The sequence below is a fragment of the Euwallacea fornicatus genome, chromosome 31 (assembly GCF_040115645.1).
Source record: "Euwallacea fornicatus isolate EFF26 chromosome 31, ASM4011564v1, whole genome shotgun sequence".
Classification (NCBI taxonomy): Eukaryota; Metazoa; Arthropoda; class Insecta; order Coleoptera; family Curculionidae; genus Euwallacea; species Euwallacea fornicatus.
The window spans coordinates 1,434,124-1,459,790 of NC_089571.1; the positions used below are offsets into that span (position 1 = coordinate 1,434,124).

General features: G+C 39.9%; 1 protein-coding gene across 1 annotated transcript in view; it reads right to left on the reverse strand.

Annotated features, from left to right (window-relative positions):
• The window catches only part of LOC136348056 (DDB1- and CUL4-associated factor 5), a 33,144-nt gene that overhangs the window by 2,057 nt on the left and 5,420 nt on the right, over window positions 1-25,667 (reverse strand). The window contains exons 2-13 of the mRNA XM_066298588.1: window positions 9,868-10,102; window positions 8,573-8,712; window positions 8,031-8,160; window positions 4,563-4,837; window positions 4,014-4,151; window positions 3,852-3,949; window positions 3,700-3,790; window positions 3,437-3,653; window positions 2,256-2,411; window positions 1,010-1,133; window positions 816-954; window positions 535-696 (exon numbers count right to left, since the gene is read on the reverse strand). Coding sequence (XP_066154685.1) covers window positions 535-696; window positions 816-954; window positions 1,010-1,133; window positions 2,256-2,411; window positions 3,437-3,653; window positions 3,700-3,790; window positions 3,852-3,949; window positions 4,014-4,151; window positions 4,563-4,837; window positions 8,031-8,160; window positions 8,573-8,712; window positions 9,868-10,102 — 1,905 coding nt within the window. The remainder of the gene's footprint in view (window positions 1-534; window positions 697-815; window positions 955-1,009; window positions 1,134-2,255; window positions 2,412-3,436; window positions 3,654-3,699; window positions 3,791-3,851; window positions 3,950-4,013; window positions 4,152-4,562; window positions 4,838-8,030; window positions 8,161-8,572; window positions 8,713-9,867; window positions 10,103-25,667) is intronic.

Sequence of the window (25,667 nt, forward strand, 5' to 3'; positions counted from 1 at the left end):
CCACTTCCAGCGTTAGTCTCTCCTCGATGCACTTCGTTGGTCGTTGTCGGAGTACAGGTAAGGCTAACTGGGCTGATTTCCAGACAATGACGCACAGAGAGATTTCTTTCTCTCACATCGTATGACGCGAAATTCAGAGGGACGGTTTAATCCGCAAGGTCCGTCATAGTTAGTATTTAAGTGTCAATCTATAGAACAGGCTGGGCAGATTCACTGAATAGCTCGTGCCAAAACTCGTACAAATTGTATTTTTTTCTTACAGTAATTTAGTTTCCGCTGTATAACAATAAATTGTTTTCGCGTATCATTTTGCATCACATGATGTGAGAGAGAGAGAGAGAAATCTCTCTCTGCGCGTCTCTTTTCCAAATTGGCCCAAAGAGCCTTACGAGTGCTGCTATTCCAACTAGAACTGGTGATGCCTGCGTAATTCCCCTTAAAATGCGAGAATATTGAATAGATCGTCTATTTTACATACGATTTGACATCTAATTAACCAAACTATATATCATGCTGTGCACAAACTATTCCTACCTCTACTAGTTGATGCCCCATTATTATAGTCTTCGTTATTATTGATGGCAATAAGGTTTCCATTACTAGCACTATTACCGTTGGACACTTGTCCATTTGTATTTGACATTTCGGCACTGTTTTGTGGAACTTCTAAAGCGTTTATCACATGCTCTGACGTGCCTAAAAAGAACCAGTAACTTCGTCACTATTTTTTTAAATAATTTTAATTAATTACTCATAACGTTATCAACTCGTAAATTTCCTATCAAATCGTTTTAGCGCTCGTTTCACGTACTCACCGTTTAAAGGCGTCGGCAATATATTCACTAAATTTTCCTCCTCGTTATTAGAAGAGTGATTGTCTTCGTCGTTATCACCGTTTTGCGGACTATGCACGGTCAGATTTAAAGCTTCATCTTCTGAATCTTGCTCTAGAACCTACAAATATATCGATTCAGTAAAAGTGATAAAAACGTTAAACTACAGATCTCACTCTATATACTGACGAATTGGAGCTAGTTATTCCCGTACTAGTACTGGGTGTATCTAAAAGCATATTTAGACCTGCGTTGGCACATGCTTCTCGCAAACATTGTCTGGTGCGATATCGAAGTGACCTAAACGTAAGAGTTTTGTTCGATAAATTTATTATCCGAATTCAACACGCTATTGGATCAATATCGTTTAACCCCATTGGCAGAAGTATAGTCGAACTTTGTCTCTTATTAAAAAAACATGCTCTATATCAATGGCGTTGTTGAGGTTTGAATGGAGAAATAGTGAAGTTATAAAAAAAGTCTACACAGTTATAACTACATTGTATTGTACCTCAACCAAAGGTTGTATGCCAGTGGAGGCCGATTCTTCAATTGTCTGCTAAAAATGCAGGCACAGTAGCTTACAGTCACGGGTAATCGTTAGTCAAAGAGTCTCTGTTAATTGCGGGGGATTTTTAGATGTGGCCTTTACTTCAACTGTTGGTAAAATTTTAACTTCGGTTAGAAAAACACTCCTATGAGATAGTTATTTCATAGCTGTCGCCCTTTAATTGAACATTGAAAAACCGGCCCTAAACCTTACACATAACAAATGGTTCACGGATGGCAACAGACTAGCCTGACTTGTTTCGTTAGTAGCGTTGCAAGTCAGGAAGCACGTTTGCTTTTCATGAAAAGGTGCTAAGCTAACACGGTAACATTCCAAGGAATGAACCACTGAAGAGTCCACCGTACTAATGTGCACTGAATCGTTTGAGGAATCGGAGGGTGGAACATGATTTACAGGATAATCATGCTTATTTGAAACTTTTATAGTGTTATTCAAGGGAATTCTGGAGAGGATTTTCTACTACCGAAAGTATTTTAATATATGGCGAAATAAGTAAATTTTCGATATTTATGGTTTTTTTTCATAATAATAGATCGACGCAGTTTCAGCAACATCACATTATTAGTTATACATTTAAGCGGAACCTAATGTACTATTTTACCACATGGTACTTGCAGTTGAATAACTCCAGGCTATCCAGTGCGGCAAAGGCGCTTTCGCACGTGTTAAGTACGATATTTTTCTACGTGCCCGCATGCGCTCTCTATGTTAAATTAAATATTTGACGTTAAATGCTACTTTCAGATCGCAAATACAGCCGTTTTTACTCAAGCTAGTGAGAAAAATATATTTTGAATGGAAATATTAAAATACAGCCCTCGATTCATTTTTCACAGTTCAGCTCATCTCACCTTGGACTACTTTCGCTATAATGTTTGATTTTCCTTGTTTCCGACAAACTTGGACTTTTCTTTAACGATTTTTTACATGAGCCATTACATCTCTCCTTAGCTTTCTGCTTTAGTGCGTGCTTTTCTTTCTTTTTCCATTTTTCTCGTAGCTGCATTCTAAAATAAACAAAGATTAGTACCAGCTTTAATGCATGCATACACATACAGTGTGGTGACTTTAACGGGAATAAATTCGATATCTACATGGCATTGGATTTTTAACAAAATTGCTTAAACGCATCAATTTTCATTTTACCCGATGCACTTTTTCGTGGGGTTCTGATGGTACATATGTCGACCACGTAACTAAGGGAGCAATTACTCTTAAAGTTTAAATGGAAAGGGGGCTCAAGCGATACGTCATTTTAAGGATTTTTTCAACCTTTATCTGAGCTATCACTTTTTATCATAGAGCAAAGTAACACCAGAAATAAACAAAATTTCTTCTTAAAAGAACAGTTTGTGGTAGGGGAACCATTAGCAAATTGGGAACTTTGATACATGACTACAGCGAAACGTTGGATGGTATTTAAGTAGGGCAATCCTCACTACAAAATAAAAGGGAGGAATGAGGAACTGTAACGTTAAAACAGACAAACATACGAAAAGTTTGGGGACTCTGCGCCCTGATGCCAACACTGTTGTTAACATTTCTGTTATTTACGTTAATGTTAAGTTTAAATATTTTACTAAACCTTAACGGCTAGAGTACCCTCACGTCCATGTACTAGTGGCAGTTCATCGACATAATTATGGTTAAAGTAGAGACGAATTCCTCGTTGAGCACTTTTCACATTTTGAATGTGAGGGCTGGCAAGGAAATTACGTGGCTTACGACGTGCATGGGTTTTTTACCGAACAACCTGTAGTTATTTCTACGAGTAGTATATACAGTAAGTATATAACGTATACGCTGCCTTGACATTTCCGTGACTGTAGAAATGAACCTTTTTACCGGGCAAGACCGGAAAGACGATATAAGGGGCCCTTAAAGCCAACTTCCAGTTTGCCAATGCAAAAAAAGGTCGTAGAAATATATTTGCCTGGTTTTTACGCCCTACGATATGGATCAGCCGTTTCGGCAGTGGTAACACAACAAGCTCTTGAGGAAGACACCTTATATAATACAAAATTTCGCTTACTTTTTGACAGAAGTTGGTGCCTTATTGTAAGCCATTTTAGCCAGTCGATGCCTCTTCTTGGCTATTAGCTGAGCTATCTTATTATGTTTTTGTTTTCTAGGATCCTCTAACGTTTTGCTTCGGCTCTTAAATATATGCTGTAACAACTTCGAATGGTCACGTTCAAAGTCTGAATCACAGCTATCCGTGGACTGAAAGTCCTCGGAACTGACCCATCCTGAAAAACACGTTAAACATTCTCCAAGACTCAGGGTCCACTTTACCTTCAATCTCTCTTTGAATAAGCGAATCGAAGAAAGCCATCATTTTCGAATCTTCTAACGTGGACTGATCGCTATAATCATGCGATATTCTCTAAAAGAGGAATTTTATAAATATCCTAACTACACGACTGAGTAACATTTATCCAACTTACCTCGCCACTGCTTCCCACTAAATCTATGTAATCTTGGTGAGTGTAAACTATTCTGGCCGGGTCAGTGCATTCTTTCAAAAGGGAACCAGTCCATGATCCTAAAAGGTCGTCAATATGTTTAATTGAACGTTATTTCTGAGCTGCAATTTGGTTTTTACGTACCTATAGGTATTGTACTCCATAATTTGATCATCTTTTCGACCCCAGAGGATGCGATTAAATTGTTATGTTTATTGTACCTAACTTGGTTAACTATGGACCGATGGCCTTTCATCACAACATGTAAATCTCCCCATTCTTCTGGAATTACAAATAAACAAATTAGGACGTTGTGATATTTGTGCAAGTTCGAGTATAAAGCGGATGGCTATTTCTATTTATAAAAAAATCGTGGCGAACGGTTGAATCACCCTGTTGGTACACGTGATGGCCCTACATTCTCTGCACAAAAATTCACCACGCATTCGTTATATCAAATATCAGATTTATCGAACCTAGCTTATGACGGTACTATACCGGCAATTTATTCAGGTTCTATAATCCTGATATTTGATATAACGAATGCGTGGTGTATCCGACGACAAATCGGAATTAACAAAATGTCTCATTTGAATTTAATTGAATTTCACATTTCGTATTTCAAGAAATGTTACCGTTCAAACTAAGGTAAATTAGACTCAGTAATTTTATTTCGACCTGAGAAATTCTCACCCTCATCTTCAGGAACCCTCCACATATACAAATTAAAATCGTCGGAGCCGCTCAGTACGTATTCGTCATTCTCTCCGGCAAAGGAACATGTCTTCATAGTACAGCTATTATAATATTGGGGATGATAGAATTGGCATATTGACCCTTCACATTGAGTATTGTACAGAACTGGGGGCAAACGCCTTCTCAATGCAAGAACCTTCTTCCCCGTAGAGTCAAAGCAGGCGCTAATGCCTGAAGTTTGACCCACTGTCGAGTCGTAATGAACCAATTCCCTAAAAGTGAATGAGGTTGGCCATTAGGATAACCGGCAAAAATCAAATTTAATAATGAATACTGTAGTATAAATCAGGGGTTCCCAAACTTTTTGAAGGTGGCGCCGCACGTGGGCATAAAATACTACAGACGAGCCGGATATTAAGTTTTATGCGAAAGTAATATTAATAAAGTGACTTTTAGAGTTTTTTATTATTTATGAAGATACATAAAATTATCAAATAAAAAAGACAAATGGATAGAAATAAACACAAATATTTGATGTTACTGATGGGCTTGTTTTGTAAATCTTCCAGTTGTTTTGTGTACATTTGACGCCCATTTAGGAGCACCAATGGGCTTCTTTAGATAAAAGTTTCGTGAAGCTTATTTTTGGGGCCCCCAAAGAAAACTAATTCTAATATTAAATTCATCTCTAATGTATTTGCCTAAAGGACCATACAAATAACTTTAAAGCGTTAAAGTGCAAATTCCAAACTGACCCAAATACTGATAACGTCCTGCAAGAAGTTTCTTGGACAAGTACAAACGCCATAGAAATTCAATTAAGACAAGCTCCCGAGCAAAACCTACGTCGAACAAAAGACGCCAGGGTACCGAACTCCCAGCAACTTCGTACATGTGCGAATTATGTACTTTTATCTTACGTTAAGTAACTAATAAGTTAAAAAAGGCCTTGAATTGTGTGATATTTACATCAATTTCACGGGACAACAGCCCTGCAGCAAGCATCAACGTAATTTATGTAATAAATTTTTTTATTTCTCGCAAAAAGGCGCACCATATGGGCACGTTTTCAATTATACCGACTTAAAACAAATATCATGAAATAAATGTTTGTGGAACGCCATTCTACATTTTTTAAAAATATTTGGAGTAGTACGCGAGATATGTCAGCATTGTAGGGGTTTCCTCCTAAACGGACTTCACAACGGACAATTTTGCCAATTCTAGCCGACAGTATTGGGGAGTAACTACGGCCGATTGGCAATTGAGGAGAGCGCACTTAACAAGGACACGCTGTATAGGATGTTGGATTTAAAATAAGAGTGCATACATGTCCTTCCAGTACAGTCAGACATGCTGTCATTTTGCAATACACATTTTATTGGTGTAGGACAGACCCCGATCAATCTTTCCCATTGTATAAAGCTTTTAGATGTTTGCTAAACTCTGAGCACAATAATTAGAGCACCGCTCAAAATTTGCTAAATTTCAAAGCAGCATTTTAACCGTTTCTTTATTAGAGCTTGTTCTTTCAGGAATGCCGCTGAAAAAAAATCAATTTCAGTGCACGGACTATATACCAGTATAAACCAGTTTCATGCTTCATTCCATCTGTCTTAGTAGTCTGGTACAGTGCCTGCAGGTGTCTCTCCGAACCAGAAAGTAGTTTAATCTTTTCTGAGCGTTTGTCTTGTTATTCCACCTTCCTGTCTGCACAGGCAAGAACGTGAAATGGCATAAACCTATGATTACATTAGCTGGAATATATTTTTTATCGCTGAACGTTAAAGGAAAAATTTGTCATGCGCAAACCGTGTGTAGACAATGACGCTAAACCGAGAAACATTGAGCTACGGAGCTATGCAAAGTCTCGTTTTTGCACACTTACCACCCCAGATATCGTACAAACGGGAGTGCATATGAAAGTACTGAATGTGCTGAACTTCCAGGTTGTGCAGAGGGACAGATCTGACATTGTCTACGCAAATCCAATTGCCATCCCTTGTCATCCGGCTACCCCCACTTGAAAATTGTAAATGGCTCCGCCCACCGACTTACACTTCTTATGAAAGGTGGTTAAAAGCACCGAATATTGGGGCTATAAGGAGAATTCGACTCGTCAAAGAGTTTTCGCAAAACGAAGGAGAAACTGATGCCACGATTTCAAATACATGCGGCACTGGACAAAATTAGAGCAATTTTTAAAAATGTGCGTTAAATAAAGCATATTTCGCCGAAAATAAAATTCTTTACTCCCAATATTATGTTTAAAGCTGTTTACAATTTAAAAAAATAAATTTATTTGAATACTAAGAAAGTTTAATTTGTTTAAAGAGCGTCGACGAAAGCCATTTCTGCAGTTAAAATATTTGCGACAAAATAGGAGCAACTTATTTTTAAAAGTACTTCATTTTTCGTATTAGTTTGATCCTTTATCGAAGTAATAGTCGTAGTCATGCCTCGAGGAGTTCATTACTCAGTTAGTCTTCAAAGACAAATAATTAGTGCCTTTGATGGTGGCAAATTACAAAAGTTTATTTCTGAAACGTTTGGTGTTAATTAAGACGTACTTTCCGAAACCATTAAAAGATTCGAGAACGTAGGGTTGTCACTAACCTAAAGCGTAGTTGACGACTTAGAAACAGGACTAAAAAGTTAGATAGGCGTCAGCAGAAGTTGAGGGAAGATTCCAAGAATACCAGCCCACCAAACATTGGCACCTGCTGGGGAAACGAATTTTTCCTCGAGGGCGATACAACGTCGATTAGTAGAGGGTCGATTAAAAAAATGAGACCAGATAAAAAACCAGTCCTTTCCAAAAAAAAATTAGAGATGCTCGAATGCCGTTTACCACCTATCATCGAGATTGGGCTCCCCGCCAATGGAGAAGGTTCTTATTCGCAGACGAATCAAAGTTTTGTATCTATGGAACTGATGGGGCTCAATGGACACGTCGTCCGCTAGGTCAAGGGCTCAACCCAAAGGATATTAATACCGCCATAAAACAGGGAGAAGGGAATATTGTGGCATGGGGTTATTTTTCCGCTATTGGAACGGGTCCAATATATAGGATACAAAATGGATAGGTTTGTGTATCAAAACATGCTGGATCACGCCATGCTGCCATATGCCGAATGGGAAATGCCTCTTTATTTTTCAGCATGACAACGATTCAAAGCACACACAGCTGCGACGATCAAAAAGCGGTTCATGGAAAAAAATATTTAAGTATTAAAAATGGCCAGCGCAGTCTCCAGCCTCAAACCCTATAAAAAAAACCTTCGGGAGATTGTTGAGGAAAAGTCCGCTCAAAAATATTACAAATCAAGACCTGCTCGCGCAGCTTCTACACCCCGAGTCGATCTGGTGAGACCTGTACATTAGAATAGAGTCTCTTGCTGTATTGTATAATATACAGGGTCAACTTAATGAATAAACATGCATTCGGGAGCTTTCAATCCTTACTCTTTCGGTTTCCTACAATCCCATAAGGCTATACCCTCCTCCGAGTTGGCAGAGACCAAAAATCGAGGGTTAACGGGATTAAACATCACAGAATGAAAACCAGTCTTCTGTTTTGCCAACACTTGAGCCTCTGGAACAGAAAATTTGAATTTAATTTAATAATGTCGCCAGTTACATACGTGAAACCACAACTTTCACGAAATGATTTATGAACAGTTAAAAAGTGTTTTCCACGGTCGATTCAGCAGAAAGAAGTTACATATTCTACGCCGATAATGATTTGGAGGCGAAACCGAGGTGCGCATGTCTCCAAGAAACTGGAAATAACTCTAGTAGCTGAAGGTATAGTGATTGAGATTTCATATTTAATCATCTTCTTTCGAATTTGCTGCTACTGGCAACTTTTGAGTTCTCAGATGTAACAATTTAATACTTTCATTAACATTTTCAGTTCTAGTTTTATTCGTATGAAAATGTCTTCCTGAGACGCCGCAGTAACGATTGACCATTTGAACACAACATGAGACTCAAAAAACACTCACCTTGATTTGGGGCTTCCCTAATATCATAGAGCAACAGCCTGCCATCCTCTCCTGCAGTGGCGATAATTTCATCTTTTTGCGGGTTTATACTCAAACCGTAAACCGGCTTTCTGTGAGGTATCACCGCTAAGGCGTTTCCGCTAAAATTAAGTAGCAAAAATTAAGGCTTGAAGTTGTCATATATATAAAAAAAAATTTTAATGAAAAATGTGTGATAGAAAATTGTAACAAATCCTAAGACGTCTTGCTTCTGAATCGGCTTTATGATTATGCGTAAAAACACATTATAAACTCTATTTTTTTTTATTATGATTCATAAGGCTCCTGTGAAACGTCCTAACAAGAGCAAAAAACATATTTTAATCACTAAATATTATTTCAGAAACGGTGAGAGCGTGGTTGTCACCATGCGCATGGTGCGTTCACCTTTTTGTCGGAAAAATATTCCACATGTCTCGACTGCAAGTGACTAATAAGAACTTGAGGAGACTGAGCCAACCGTTGAGGTGAAACCATCGGTGCGCGTTCCTCAAGTGGAAAACGTCGCGGCTGTTGGTCATAATGTGGGCGAACATTCAAGAACATTTCAACGTCCAAGAACGAGCGTATTCGCGCTCAAGACTTGTATCTTCATGACTTTAAAATCCAACTCCCTACTCAAAACTACAGGTCATACACAGAGAAGAGAATTCGTTAGCTGAATTCTTGGACGCCTAAAAGTGAACAGTGGTTTTTCTAACAGAATTGTCTTCAGCGATGGGGCAAATTTTCGTGAGTTTCTGAAGTCGACAGTGTATGCGACCCACGGCTACCTAAGCTTTGAAAAAAACAGATTTCACGTTGGACGAGGCAGAATCAAATGAAAACCCCAAAAGTGCCCAAAAAAAATCACACGGGGATTTTTACATGATATGAACTCGTAACAATATTACTTTTGGGATGTAATACAGAGCGATTAATAATGAAACTCTGATATTCATAAGTTCAATGGGTGAACGCATATCATCTGCCTTTCTTATCATTAGTCATTAAAGTGCAAAAAATGTATATTGAGTTAAATGGCCCATCGTGTCGTCGTGCCGTGGATGATTTCGTGTTTTCGTGCCAGTTTGCAATTAAATAAATTGACTCCTTGCAATTAAATATAAAATTGATCATCGCCTCCCCCCTCCTCCCCTCAAAAAAAAAAATAATAATAACAGTGGAATAATGGAAAAAAAGTAGACGTTCCAACGTTCCTCGCGTTCGAATGCTTGACCTGTAAATGCCTTAACAAGCACATGAAAATAACTTACGAGTCGACTTCGTGTATAATGACTTGGTCGTCATTTCCTCCTGAAAATATTCTTTCGTTCTTGGAATCAAAAGCAACACAAAATATATTGCTGTTATGAGTCCTCTTCATCGAGATTGGGCTCTTATTGCGGGATCCATCGCTCTTTGGTTCTGTGTCCACGGTTGTCAGGTTCACTCCCTTTTCAAACACAGCGTCAGATATGTTCCACAGTAAAACCCTACGATCATCGCCACCTAAATTAAAAAAAAAAAACAAAGAAAAGTACATGGAGATTTGGCCTCATAGTTAAGACCTAAATTCATTAGCTACCTGCTACCATTATTTACCAGGAAATCTATTTCTTACATGTTGGTTTTGGTACTACCGGGAAAGTGGTGCCCGAGTTTGTAGCAAAGTATTGGGTTGGTAGAAAAACCATTTCGTTTTTGTATTTTCGATTTTTACAGCGTGATATTGGAACAAATTCTATGATAAACACGGCCATGCTACATATCATTTAAAAACGTCGACTTTTTTCCATATTTTAATAATAAACAGTGTGCACGTAGTGCCCCTTTGGAGTTTAGTTGGAGAGCTTTAGTCAAGATGGAAAAGAAGCAAATTCGGACGATTTTCCTGTGCGAGCTTGAACTGGGCACTAAAGCAACGGAAACGGCTCGAAAAATGATGCTTTTGGTCTTGATACTGTTCACGAACGGGTGGTGCAGCTTTGATTTAAGAAGTTTCGTGGGGGAACGGAAAACCTCGAAGATCAAAAAGATCGTGGACGTCCATCGGTAATTGGCAACGACCAGTCGAGGGCCCTAGTCGAAACAAACCCCCGAACAACTCTTGGAGGGCTCGCGGAAGATTTAGGCATAACTCATCCAACAGTACTAGACCATCTGCAACAGCTTGGAAAAACAAAAAGGCCCCGCGCGAGCTGAACGAAAAGCGAAGAAATCGTCGGCAGCCATTTTGCGCAACAAAAATGACCCGTTTCTTGATTGTGTTGTGACGTGTGACGAGAAACGGATCCTCCACGACATCCGTCGATATCCAGCTCCACGGTTGGACCACGATTAAGCTCCGCAACACTTCCCGAAACCACATTGGCATCAAAGGAAGGTCATGGTAAGGGTGTGTGGTGGTCAGCAGCCGGTCTGATCCATCACAGCTTCCTAAAGCCAGGCGAAGCCCTCGCAGCAGAGAGATATCGTCAGCAGACTAATGGCATGCATCGAAAACTGAGGCGTATCTCTCCGGCATTGGTTGACAGAAATGGCCCAATCCTTCTACGTGACAACGCTCAGCCACATGTCGCGCAATCGCCACTACATGGCTACGAGACTTTGCCTCATCCGCCGAACTCTCCAGATTTGTCACCTATCGATCACCATTTTTTCAAGCACCTCGACCGCTTCCAACGCGACAAATGCTTTAAACACCGGGAGGGTGCCAAAAACGCCTTCGACGACTTCATCGCCTCTGGGACATCGGAGTCTTCTGCTTCTGGTATAAACAGACATATTTCACGTTGGCAAAAGTGTATCGATTCGATTTTGATTGGTTAAGTGTATTGAAAGTTGAGTGGCATGTTGAGGGTTGAAAAACGAAATTATTTTTCTACCAACGTAACACAACGACAAAATTTAAATTTTAAATGGGACGTACTGTATATTCGTTGATATTTCTGTTCTCGAGATCATTATGAACACGTCGGAGGTTTATTAGTCCTCAAGTTGTAAAGTGTAACTTTAAGAGCTGACAATAAGACGAAGGGCAGGCTGGCAGGGCCATCTTAAGACGAAGCACTGTCGGACGAGGTCGCTACCACCAAGGGCGCAGTCGAGAGGCCACGCGTGCGAGCTTGGGAAACGGGGACGTGCAGGGACCTCATCACTCGGATTTGAAGGACTCGCGAGGTCTGGAAAAAGTCGAGACCAAGAAGGGACAGGCAGATGAGATTTGGAAGGGGCGAGAGGCGCTCGTGTGGCTGCGAATTCGTTGGTTTTTCCCTCTTCTATTCTTGCCATTGAAAGTAAACTAATACGAAATATCATCATGGAAAATCTCCCTAATGGCGATCCGACAAATGCATAATATTAATATTTAGAAAAATAGTTCATTTTGATTTGTTGTTATTTTTAAGTCCAATAATACTATCAATTAAATTATATAATGTAATGTAGTATAATATAATATAATATAATATAATATAATATATATATATATATATATATATATATATATATATACAGGGTGGTGTCCTCGAATTGCATGGACAAAACGATACCGCAGATTATTTAAGTAAAAATAGGTCGATTTAACTAAATTTGCCCCAGTCCCAAACTTGATAATCACGGAGTTACAGGGTGTTAAAGTTGAAAAAATAAGTCGCATTTTCTTTAATATCTTTCGATTCCTTTGAGCTAATTTCACGAAATTTCGCATGTGAGGGCGTTTTAGAATGCGAAATTCAAATTTATTTAACATTTAGTTGTATTTCCTAGAGGGCACCACAAGCGACTGTTAGGACGCATTTAAACCTCTGTAACTTTTTTGTGCCATACTGTAGATTATTTTGGCATTGAGAAATCTTTTTTCCTACCTTTCATGCTTGGGAAAGGTATACTTTATTGAAGTCGTCAGAAGCAACGGTTTCTGAGAAAAACGCATAATTCTGAGAATTGGAGGCAAGATTAATTCATGAAGCGGGATTATTGAATAGTACTCCTGAAATATTGCTGAGAGTACAATATAATTTCTTAAAAAGAATTAACTTGTGCACACAGGAAAATGGTGAACATTTTGAACATTTACTGTGATAGCAAATTAAATGAAAAAAAAATTAATTAAAAACTTACATAAGTTAATTTAATTAATTAGTTAATTTAATTTCTCCTTGTTGTTTCTTTGTTAATTATTATTTATGTTTTATCTTCAGCAATAATTGTTTTTGAAAAACTCGAACACTTTTTTTTTGAACGGGAAATAATTTTAAGTTAGTTTACATGCATCATCAGCTTTACATGCGTTTTTCTCAGAAACCGTTGCTTCTGGCGACTTCAATAAAGTATACCTTTTCCGAGTATAAAAGGGAGGAAAAAAGATTTCTCAATGCCAAAATAACATACACTGTGGCACAAAAAAGTTGCGGAGGTTTAAATGCGTCCTAACGGTCGCTTGTGGTGCCCTCTAGGAAATACAACTAAATTTTAAATAAATTTGAATTTCGCATTCTAAAACTTCCTCAGATACAAATTTCGTGAAATTAGCTCAAAGGAATGAAAGATATTAAAGAAAATGCGACTTATTTTTACTTAAATAATCTGTAGTATCATTTTGGCCACGCAATTCGAGGACACCCTGTATATATATATATATAATTTTGGTAAATCTATTCGAAAATTGTTTTACCAACGACAACTGATCCTTATTGCTATTGCATTGGGCAGTAAATGTTTAGCAATAACGGTCATATGTTAAATTACTTCGTAAAACTGAGGAAAGCGAGAGAACAAATTGACCAAAATGGTTTACGACACATTAAAAGTATCCAAAAGTTAAAAATTTTTGCCCATTTCACAGATTTTGTCCGTATCGTGTGAAAACTCGCCATTCCGGAAATAGCATAGTGCACCTACTTAACAAGTACAGTGGCGGGGAAAAGTGGGGCAACGAACATATTCTTGAAAATATTCAAGGTTTGTTACGACTTATTCGTAAATTAGTATCATCAAAATGATGTTAGAACATCTAGAAATAACGCTGCAAAAAATGATAAGTTTATTCCTGAATTCGAGGCATTTAACAACAAAAACGAATAAATGTGGCGGACAAGAGCGGAGCCGCAATATACAGGGTGGTCATTTAGTGCGGCCTCGGAAGATTACGGTTAAACAATTTAATATTTTGAATTTCTTTTTTTTTGAAGAACTCGATTATGGGTACATTCTAAAATTGTTTTCGTTTTATACAGGGTATTTCCTTTTTTATAGTTATTTCCTTTCAAAAAGAATGCAATTTTGATGTTATTTTTTGGACGCACTGTATGAGATATTTCAATTTTAATAATTCTGGCATAAAACACGTCTCATATCTAAGGTTTGGTGTGAATTTCGATTTACTCCAGTTTAAACTTCCTTTAAAACAAAATTTTTAAAATTGCATGATTTTTTTAAAAAAACTTAGTTATTTCGAAATCCTTAAGATTTAGGACAAGTAAACCTTAATGAAACTTACATTTATTTTCCTCAAGAAATCCAAAACGATATTAATATATGGGGTGTCCTACTTAAAAAAACGTAACTTTGATATTTTTCACTTATTTAGAACACCCTGTATAAAACGAAAACAATTTTAGAATGTACCCATAATCGAGTTCCACATAACACAAAAAAAAATAATTCAAAATATTAAATTGTTTAGCCGTAATCTTCCGAGACCGCACTAAATGACCACCCTGTATAAACATTTTTCTGACGTCATTTTTTATCATTTTCGACACTTCTAAGTTGGTGTGTTCAGCATTATTGGTGAAAACCACCAAACGTGCCTCGTGGCAAATCTCTCTCCGTACGTCTGAAACGATTCATTGTTTCCAAGTCTGAATCTAGAGTGGTACTGCTAGAGAATTAATCGCTCTATGATCTGTGGAGCATCGAGTGCTTACAATGTTCCCAAAAACGTGGCGAGACCTCCAAAAACGGGTCGTCCTCGATAGTCCCAAGAGTCCAAGACGATAAAACTGTGAACATTTCAAAAGGGGATCCGTACCAAAACAGCAGTGGATATTGCGCAGGAACGTAGTGACTTTGGTGTTTCTGTAAGATCGATTCGAAGACGCTTCCAGGAAAAAAGTCTGAATCCCCCCAGACCCGCTAAAAACCCTTAATTTCCGAGAAGAACAGGAGGGCCCGGCCCGTTTTGCAAACGACCAACTCAACTGGAGCTTCGCCAGATGGAAAAACGAGAGTAAATTCAATTTTTATCCCTCAGATGGAATTCAATGCATCAGACGTCCTCCAAACGGCCGGTACAAGCCAAAGGACACTAAAGGCTCAATCAAACTTGGCGGGGGTGACGTATTAGCATGGGGATCATTTTCCGGGTTTGGAATGGGACCATTGGTAAAAATGGAGGGCGCTATGGACCGGTTTGGATATACTGGAAATATCAATGGATCATATGCTTCCGTTTGCAGAGGAAAACGTGTCATTGCCACGGACTTTTCAACATCGGCCCGAAGCATGCTGCGAAAATAATTAAAAAATATTCGAAAGAGCGACGGGTAGATGTGATGCAGTGGCCTGCCGGAAGTCCCGACCTTAATCCGGCAGAGAACTTGCGGGAGATAGTAGATGAGGACGGAAACTTCGAAACTCCGCAGGATGATTTGGATGACTGCGTTGAATTCCATTTCAGAAGGAACCATCGATAAATGAACAAAGTCTATGGGGAATGGACGCATTGGAGTTATTATAAACAATGGCAGTGCCGCTAGTCAGAATTTGAGTAATAATTCAAAATTTCATACGTTGCTCTGCTTCGTCCGCCACATTTACTCGTTTTTGTTGTTAAATGCCCGAAATTCAGCAACAAACTTATAACTTTTCGCGGCGTTGTTTCCAGGCGTCCCGACGCAATTTTGATATTACTAGTTTATGAATAAGTCATGAGAAACCTTGAATAGTTTCAAGAGTGCGTTCGTTGCTCCATTCCTGTCCGCTACTGTATGCATAAATGCCGAATGCTCATCAACTTTTCCTCAATGCGACTTCACATCTTCCACGATTCTCCAGATCTCCACGCTGATCATTCCCAGCCAGGACACCCTGGATTGGACGTGTACAAGTACCGAAAGAGCTTCATGAATAAAATATTCCGCGTACGCGTTCAGTAAGGTTGAAACATTACCGTTTCTCACGCGCTACATTACTGGGGCGAATCATGATTACTCGGTTTACATTACCCAGTAATTTGTTAGTAATTTGAACGATTCACAGTAACTGTAGAAACCAGTTTATATTGTCAAAATGTCAGTTAGCGGATCAATGAAATTCCTGGGAGAAATACAACCGAACATAATTTTTAAGATTATTTTTCATGTGCTCGTAGTCCCTTTCTACGTGTTCGTAATTTATTTCTACGCGTCCGTGGTTTATTTAACACGTGCCTGTAGTATATTGTTTTTGGTAAAAAACATTCGGTAGTTTATCCCTTTGAATAAGTCGCTAACGCGTGATAAACTACGGGCACGTAGAAATAAAAGGAAGAAAAATTAATGGCAAGTCTGCGAACAACTGTTTGACTAAAAAAGGGAAGAGAGAAAGGAGCTTTCTACCATTGACACGTGTCCGTTAAGCTCGTATGAAATTTCTGAAAATCATTTACGGTGCGTTGCACTGAAAATTGCTGAAATGCATTTTTTCAGTTATTGCGTGTATCGGTACAAACACGCATAAAATCGGTTTCAATAGGTCGACAAAACTGAATAAATGATTTTTAGAAATTAGGCCTCTCTCCATTTTCTCCTGTTCCCCAAAGACTCGTACACTGCCAATAATAATTGTGAAAATGTTCGGTACCATTAATTCAAAGTACCCATGGGTTCGTTTATGTCCTCTGCGTTTTTTAGAGAAAACGAGGGATTTTTGCAATTAATTTCCCCTAAAAACCGAGCAACTCTCAAGACTGTTTTTTCATAGGTAAATTGCATCTTACTCATAATTTTTTTCTAATAAAGGATATACAGGGCGTTTCAGAAGCATGCTGCCAAACCGTAGGAGGTCATAAAGAGCGATAAGTCACGTCACTTCGCCTTATACACATATATCCCGAAAAGGGTCGTCGAGGCACTAGACAAAAAAGTTGTAAAAAACGTTAAAGAATGCACATGTTTTCGTATTTACGCCTTTTTCTATATTTTCTTCTAAGGTGTTTATCAAAAAAAAGAAAAACAATAAAGTATTACAACAGTTGTTCGAAATTGCGGCCACCGGCTTGTTGACAAGCGGTCGCACGCCGAACCATTGACTGACGAACTCGAAGACGAACATGTGGATCTCCCTAAACAAAATGACTTGCAGCCATCACTCTTCCAACCAATTCTTCTTCTGTTGTTACAGGCGTTTCGTAAACTGGTCTGAGGTGACCCCAAAAAAAGAAATCGAGAGGTGTTAGATCTGGACTCCGGGCCGGCCAGTCAACAGGTCCACCTCGTCCAATTTACCTCTCAGGAAATTGTAAGTTTACGTGGTCCCACGAGTCGCAAGTAAAATGTGCCGGAACTCCGTTAGGCTGATACCACATCCCTTGGCGGATGTTCAATGGAACGTTTTCAAGCAACTCAGGGAGAATTTCTTGTAGGAATGTTAAATAGATTTGACCATTTAAGCATGGAGGCAGCAGGTACGGTCCAATCACTTGATTCCTGATTATGCCAGCCCGCACGTTAATGGAGAATTGATATTGATTAGATTTCTTAAATGTTCTACGACGATTTTGGTCGCTCCAAATATGACTATTACAGCTACTGAAGTAACCTTCTCCAGCAAAGCAGGCTTCATCGGTAAACAGGATAACTGAACCAAAGTCGAGCTGTTGAGCACATCTTTCCAAAACCAGCGACGAAAGTTTATTCTCGGATCGTAATCTTGTTGTGTCAAATTGTGAACTTTTTGAAAATGATAAGGGCGAAGCAATCGTCCATACACGCCATAGTGGTGTAGCTGAATTTCCTACTTGATTTGCTATTGCTCGCACGCTAGTGAACGGTCTTACTTCCACCTGGTACAATGCTTCTTCTCCCATCTCCACTGAAGGAGCCGTCCTAGGTTGGCCAATAGTGCCATTTCGTGCATTCGCTGAAATCGTCGAGAACCAGCTGAGCTGGTCGCCGCGTTCCTGTCGATTACCCAGCAGTTCCGGAAATTGAGGTGAAAATTGCATTTTTTTCGTCTAATTGAGGCTCCAAATCGTGATTCAACGAGAGATCAAAAAGTTGCATAATAGACCGGAAATTTCACATGAAGAAATCAGCAGTCTTCGTGAGCGAATAGGAGAGTTCTGGCGTATTTAACATTCGGCCTTCTGGGAGCTGACCACTACCCCTGATGGTTTTGGAACAATAACCCCCGTCTAATGTGCCCCGAGAAGCAGGAAAACTATGCGCAAAGCTTCGTTACGGCCCATATGGGCGTTTTCAACTTATTTGCAAAATTAAACAAAAAGGTGGAACTTTGACGGGCCGTATCTCCAGAAGGAGACAATTTCGTATCTAAGTATATCATCACGAATCGATATGTTTTTGACCAAGGAATGTATGGCCTTGACCCCCTCATTCTGGGACACCCTGTCATTTCAATAAAACCTCGTTTTACAATAATACAAAAAGAGACCTCTCTACGTCAAACAGGTACAGGGTGTTCCGTAAAAAGAGTAAAACTGGTAATGTCTTGTCTGTATTTTTCGATGCTCAGTTCTACTTTTCATAGCTTCAAGGGACAGCTAATAGAGACAAAAATAATTAAAAAAAAAAAAGAAAAAACATTTTTTTATTTTCCCACAATTTTACCTGCATTTTCTCCCACAATTTCCCAGTCAAGCCGGAGGGAGTTGTTGGAACGCAAATGAAAATATTATACATCTCTTAATTACAAGCGATTATCGCACCTTCAAGGGCCCTCCATGGAAATTAGGTAATCAAGTATATCAGACAAAATAATGCCACCAGTCCGCCGTAATTTATTTATAACATTTCTCATAAATCATTATTTTCTAACAAAATCACTACTGTGCAGGTAATCATGCAACTCCCGCAATCCCGTTATGAGGGGGAAATGACGTCGGCCTCTGGAGATCCACGTGAAAATCCGTTAATCAATTCTGACATTCTTGAGAGCAAAATCGACTTGAACCACCATGGAATGCAGGACCCCACTAGATTTGAACAGAATAGAGCCGTACCAACACTTTAGAACCGAACTGGTCGTGCTCCCCGGTACGACTTTTCATTGATCAGATGAAGGTACGACTGAGGATTGGTCGTTCTGCGTCACGCGCCAATTCACGGTCTCAGTGAGTGCTTTTCGGGTAGTTCCAGAGGTATTTCCAGAAAATCGTTTCGGTGCCTGCGAGCTGCTGGAACGACCAGAATTGAAACCAGCAACTAATACTGGGTGGTAAATCCAGACTTAAAAGCTTACGACGCCCATCGGCTGCGAGTGGTGGACGCAGGTGTGACGCCCACCTCTCCATTCCGGCCGTGCTAATGCGCTCGTTATGGCGATTGGAGAGGACGTTACATACGTCATTAGCGCTGATCATTATCAGCTTATTTGCATTATCAGACAAAATTAAAATTCCTTTAATTATTTTGTTTTAATAAGTCAAAGTTAGATCGAGCATTTAAAACTATACGTGTGTAAGGCCCGTGGCCGGAAGGCGGGGAAAAAACGATGCAAGTTCTTAAAGCACTTCTTTACTCCCCGTAACCCAAAAACGGAATCCCTGATGCAGCCCCGAACACGTCCCTCCTTCGTGAGAGAACCGACAGGGCGGGAGGGCCGTCCGCCCTTTTTCTCACGAGTACCAAACCCTAATAGATTTTTCTCACCTACGCTAAAGGGACTTACATAAACAACCCTCTCTCCCCACGCTAATCTTGGGGCTAAAAGCCTGTACCACTTTCAGATAATGCCGATTAATGATCTTAACATAAACAAGAAACGCGGGGGGATTCATAACAGCCTTTTGCCGTTTCCTCACACTTTTCTTATGAGGAACTTAGAGCCCAAACCCCGTGATATTTTCAAATAATCGATTGACGGTCCTAACATAGGCAAGGAATGCTCGCATGCACACACAGGGTGTTCATTTCAAAGCGAACTACCTGAAACATCGCTTGATTGGAAGGATAATTTAATACAACAATGAAACGTCTATTTAGATATCTAGGGGGAAGCTTAATTTGACGTTGGAGAGAATTGTATCAGTCACTCCTCACCCCCAGCTACCTTCAGTTTAATATATCAAATGGCACCCCTCGTCGAGTGACACGTCATGGCAGACGGAATTCCAATTGCTACGTGACTGTACTAAGACAGCTGAAATCGGTCAATGGAGACCGGTGTTGGAAAGAAATTTTGCACTAGTGAAAATAGCTTGTTGATGTGGAAAAAAATCGTTTTGTCACGAGCTCGAAATGTGTACCGTTATTAGCGAGGAAACGTCTCGAGAACAGCTCAATGAACGATGTTCGGAAAAATGGATCGGCAGAAGAGGTGCGTTAGAATGGCCAGCACGATCTCCAGACCTCAGTCCACTATACTTTTTCTTACAGAGTCATTTTAAGAATGAAGCATGCAGAACTCCACTTGAAAGTATTCGAGAATTGAAGGTTAGAATTGTCCTGGAATGATGGAGGTATTAATGGACAAACTTTGGTCGATGCTCGCGAAGAATTCGAAAACACACTTTATTATTGCCCTGACCTCAATAGGCTATTTGCACTAGTGCACATTTTATTTCTAACTCCCAACTCCATTAAGCGATTTCATTTATCTTGATAGATTTACGTAACTTATTGAATTCCGATCTCAATGATGAGCTATTCGACAGATGGTGCCGTTTGAAATATTAAATTGAGGTAGCTGGAGGGACTGATACCATCCTCCGCAACGTCGAATTAAACTTTCTCTTAGATGTAGGCACTCAATCGAGCTTACGTGGAATCACCCGGTATTTTACAGAAAGGTGTTTTTGCGTTCGAATAAACAAATTTTGCATTTATTAATAAACAACGTTTAGTTCAGTCCCGTATTAGCGGCAGTGTGGACTTCATTAACTGAGAAGTCGCGTTTCAGGTTCTCTCATTTGAATTTTTTGCTTTAAACTGTCTTTTGTGGGGTCACCTGATGTGCAGAGAGGAGGAATGATCGCGTCAATGGGGCTGGGTATGCCTCAAAGGACTGCGGCCTGCACAGGTGGTGTTTCGCAAGGGGCGACCTCGACAACTTATTCGAGGCACTTGGAGTTAGGGACGTTGCAACACGGGCCAAGGAGGAGTCGCCGGAGCTCAACCCGATTGAGCATCTCTGGGAGCACTTAAGACGTGAAATTCGAGACAGGAATGTGTTCGATCGTGGAAAGTCCCGTAGGAAGAATGGGTGAATATTCCCATTTCCATTTGTGAAAATTGAATCGGTCCTGCGCACCGCCGATGCCAGGCTGTTCATTTAAACTTCTGGTCTTGATCGTGATGGTCATCACAAAGAATTCCACTCTTTTGTCCAGCAAAATTTATTTTTTTTATATTTTGTCGAAATTACCTTATTTGTTTTCGTTTATAACATTGTTAAACGTATACTCGGGTTTATTGCAAAATGTGTCTGTTTTTCAATAATCAACTATCTTAACGTAAAACCATGATGGATTTAACGTAACCCGCACTTGAGGCCGCAACTAAACATTGAAAAGTTCTTTCACTCTTTAATAATTACATAAAGGCTTATCGTCGGTCCGATCATCTACAACAACAATGCCCGAGGAATGCGTCGCAGTACATTGATACAATGCGACAATATGCAGTAGAAAAAGCAGAGTGTGGTCAACTAGATAAGAGAAGAGTCAAGACTTAACGACGAGCTGGTAGTGACATCCCGAGAGCCACGGAATAATTTCTTTTACACTTTCGGTCCAGCGCCATCCAGAGTCCGGCCGCTGGCCTCAACAGTATTTTAGCCAGTCCGCCTGTCCGTGACCCATTTCCTTCGCGTCAACGTTAAGGAGGCTCAGGGCCAGGACTCAGATTGATCCCCTTCTTGTGCGCGCTTAGAACGGAACTTCGTCGGAAGTTCCTAGCAGCCCTCGTCCTCCTTATCGCACCGGAAGGACTCACCATCACTGCTCTTTTTCTCACGGTTAAGTTTCAGATTCGCTCGCTATACAGGGTGGCCGTTTAAAAACGAAACACGCGCAGCTCCGGACGGCTAAGAGAACTCACAGAAAAACGCTCAGAGGCGTAAAAACTTAGTTTCCATCACATTTCAGATCTAATTCGGACTCCCCCATTCGCAGCTCCTTAGCAGGGGTGTTCGTCCTCGAAATCTTAATTGGAAAAGGGGATTGAGAGACACCTCATTTGGAGGGTAATTAACGTGCTTTATAACCCTCGAGTTTCGAGTTTCTGCTATCAACACAACCAAGATGGCGGCTTCTCAAAGATGCGGCAATTTAGCTATTTACGTTCAGTAACTTTATCCGCTTCGCTTTAACACACTAAAATAAACGGCATTTCAGCGTTTTATTGTTTTTTTAACGCTAAAAAATGTTTTTTTCTAAAAACTAGCAAAGTGTGAGAAATTATTTATTATTTGTGCGAAAATGTAAGCTCGATCCACGTTGGTTTTAACAATGTCGCCGGCAGAAAAAGGACGTCATTCCGTTGAGTTCTACATTTTGAGCGGTACTTTACAGAATTGGAAGTAACGTAATGACTATGGTACGGTCAACAGCCAAAAGAGTGCGGACAATTTCACTTCTCTTTGGAAACAGTGAGAATGCTAACCGAACAGGCAAAATCTCCAATTGGTTACGTCAAGGCCCTCGGAGTCCCTTTAATCGAAAAACACGTTAGAGGCGGTGCGCATGGGAGCATTCAAAGCAATTAACAAAAACGCGAATTTCATCCGTACAAAATCCATTTTGCCCAAGAACTCAACGAGCGTGATTTTGAGAGACACTTGCGATTTTTCGAAAATATGTCAGAAAGGATTCTAAACAATCAATACTTGCTCTTTAACGCACGCTTTTAAACGAACGCTCAGTCTTCTTGAACGGTGTAGTTAAATCGGAACAACCGTCGTTGCAGGTCCGATCCGAATCCTGCAATTATTCGCGAAATCCATAGAGAATATCCTCGAGAATTGAATGTTTGGGCGGGAACATTTGTTAACCAACAATGTTCAACAAGAGTCAACAAGAGACACACGTTTTTTATCTGGAAATTTAAGAATGCATCTTCAGTTATTGAAAAGCGCCACTTATCTGGCATTAATGGAGACGATGGTAGGCGATCACTAACGCGAGAAGAATTTGGTATGCCAGCAAGACGGTGCGGCACCTCATTATGCACCGACCATTCGTCGAGGTTTAGATCAAACGTTTCCTGGGCAACGGACTGGAAGTGGACCCGGAGTGGCCTCCGCGTTCTGCAGATTTGACTCCAGTAGATTTCATTTTTTGACCTTTTCTTTCAAGTAGAATGTACGCCACCAAACTAACGACTTACGTCGACTGATCATCAGCGAATGTGACCAAATCACTCCACAAATGATTCGCAATGTGCGACGGCGGCTTGAAAAAAAAAAAATCTCTTCCACTGCATCAAGGTCGGAGTTGGGCATTTCCAACATTTACTCAATCGAACTGTAGTAAATTTATTTTTATTTAAAAAATGTAAAACATAATCTCTATTTTTGCGTTACAATCCAATTAAAGATAAGTAAAATTATCGTAAATTGTTAAATACATTTTTATTGGGCATGAGTAATGACCACTGGTTTTTACTGCGTTATTTAGCTTTAACCCGAATATCTTTTATTGCCGCATTAACGCGAAACAGGTAAAATAACTGAACATAAATAACTCAATTTGCACTCTTGGGGAACCCGCCATCTTGGTTGCGTGGACACCAGAGACTTGACGCTCGGAGGTCATAAATTACCTTCGAAATGAGGTCACTCGACCCCCCTTTCTGTTTAAGACTTTGAGGACGAACATCCCCCCCACTTAAGAGATTGCAGATGAGGCACTCGGATTTGACCTAAAATGTTCCCCCTTAAAAATGAGTTTTACGTATCCGAGCATTTTCTCATGAATTCCCTCAGCCATTCAGAGCTGCGCGCGTTTCGTTTTCAAACGGCCACCCTGTATGTGGATAATTCTCACTTACAAGGGTGACGACCGGACGTAAGTAACGAAGTACAGGCCCGTTGATCTTCTTTCCGCGATCCAAAAATAATGGAAAAATTAATGGAGAAAGGGATTATTTCCGTTGATGAAAAAAAAAATGGAATATTTTGCGTTAAGAGCAGCTCGGCTTTCCAGCCTCGACATGGAGTTTTGACATCGTACCGGACACGTAATATTTTCGTTTGAGGAGTCGCTCTACCTTGGACTGAATGCGTTTGAGGTCGCTCTGAAGGTGCTCTGTTGCTTATCGAAGAAGTTCACCTCTGTGGATCATGAAATAACTTGGTGAAAGCTTCGGCACCACAGTTCTCCTGGTTCCGCGACGGAGTCGTTTTCGGCCTAACGGGGTGACAGAGTGGAGAGTGTGATTTTTCAGGGAATGGAGCCGAGCGACCGGGGGTCAACATAAGAGTTCTCCAGGAATCTAGGAACGCTGTCATTTGCCCTAAAGGGCGTTTTTTTCCATGATTATTTTATGAACCTCGGAAACAAGCAGAATTGCGAAGCTTAAATGGGATTAATGAGATAAATGGGAAAAGAATTGCAGTTTTAGGGGACTAATCCAAAAACCGCTATGGATTCTTGGATGAAGCTCGAGACTTACTAGATATTAAAAAAAAAATGAATTTTATTAATTTCTTTAAGCCGAACTACCGTCGAGATTTTTTTGTAATTTTGCTGAATTATTTTTCGTAACTGAAATAACCTTTTCTAACAAAAAATGCTTTATAACCAGCAGGCTACAGTAATGGCCGTTGCCGATGATGGTACATTTTTGTGGAGAGGAGAGAGTCGAAATCCATTACAAATGGGACGGAGATGCAAGGTGAACCGTCCGACTATAAACATACCTGAAACCAATATACAGTATGTCCCCGGATGGGGTTGCCAAGAGAAGAAAGTTTCTTTTTTTTTCCATTATCACCAGGAAAACGTATTTTTCATTAAAGTTTTTGATTGTTCTAAAACGTTGAAATCAGTCCTGACCACTTCGAATTGGGCTAAACATTTTTCTAAGCTCAAAAAACTAATTCTTGTTTTCATGGGCACTGTAAACAAGACTTTTGCTTATCGAGTTCTCATTTTAATAATTAAAAAAAAAAAGAGGAAACTAGAAATGTTGTAAAGATTTCACGTGATCCATTCACTACATTCTTGAACGCACACCTCAACTCATCAATGCAGTTCAGTGTAACTTCTTTGAATCTCTTCGAGCTGTACAGTCGCTACACCACCCCTGATCCTCTCCTTCAAACGTTCTGCACTCGAAGGAGGATCGTTCACGTAAAATATTTGCTTTAATCGGCCCCAAAGGTAAAAATCCGCCGTAGTCGAATCAGGGCTCCTCGGTGGCTATGAAATTTCCAATTCGCTCCCAAGTTGCTCACTCGCCCATTCCATAACATTCACGCCTAATGGGCACCCCAACCAACTCGTTGAAAGTCACATACATCAATTAATCGGTAGATCGTCCATCTTTTCGATTGGAAAACGTAACATGTGTAAATACGTGTGCTGATTAACCGAATTTTAAAAAAACATATGGGTCCAACTATGCCATGGTATGAAGCTATACACCATGGTTTCGCCTTAGCCAAATGTTGCCGGACAAAGCGCGATTCGAAAATAGGGATTGTGATGGGTCCAGTGAGATGAAACAGTACCATTAGTGGTGGACGTGGCTTCGTCAGGGAATACAATGTCTCGATAAAAGTCTCGGTTATCCACAGTTTGGGCGCCCATTCAGAAGCGGAACTTCACACATTTTGCTTGAACTCTCGGTCGTAAACAGTGATTAAATATTTGTTTGAAGGTATTAATTTTCCATTGTTTCAACGTTTT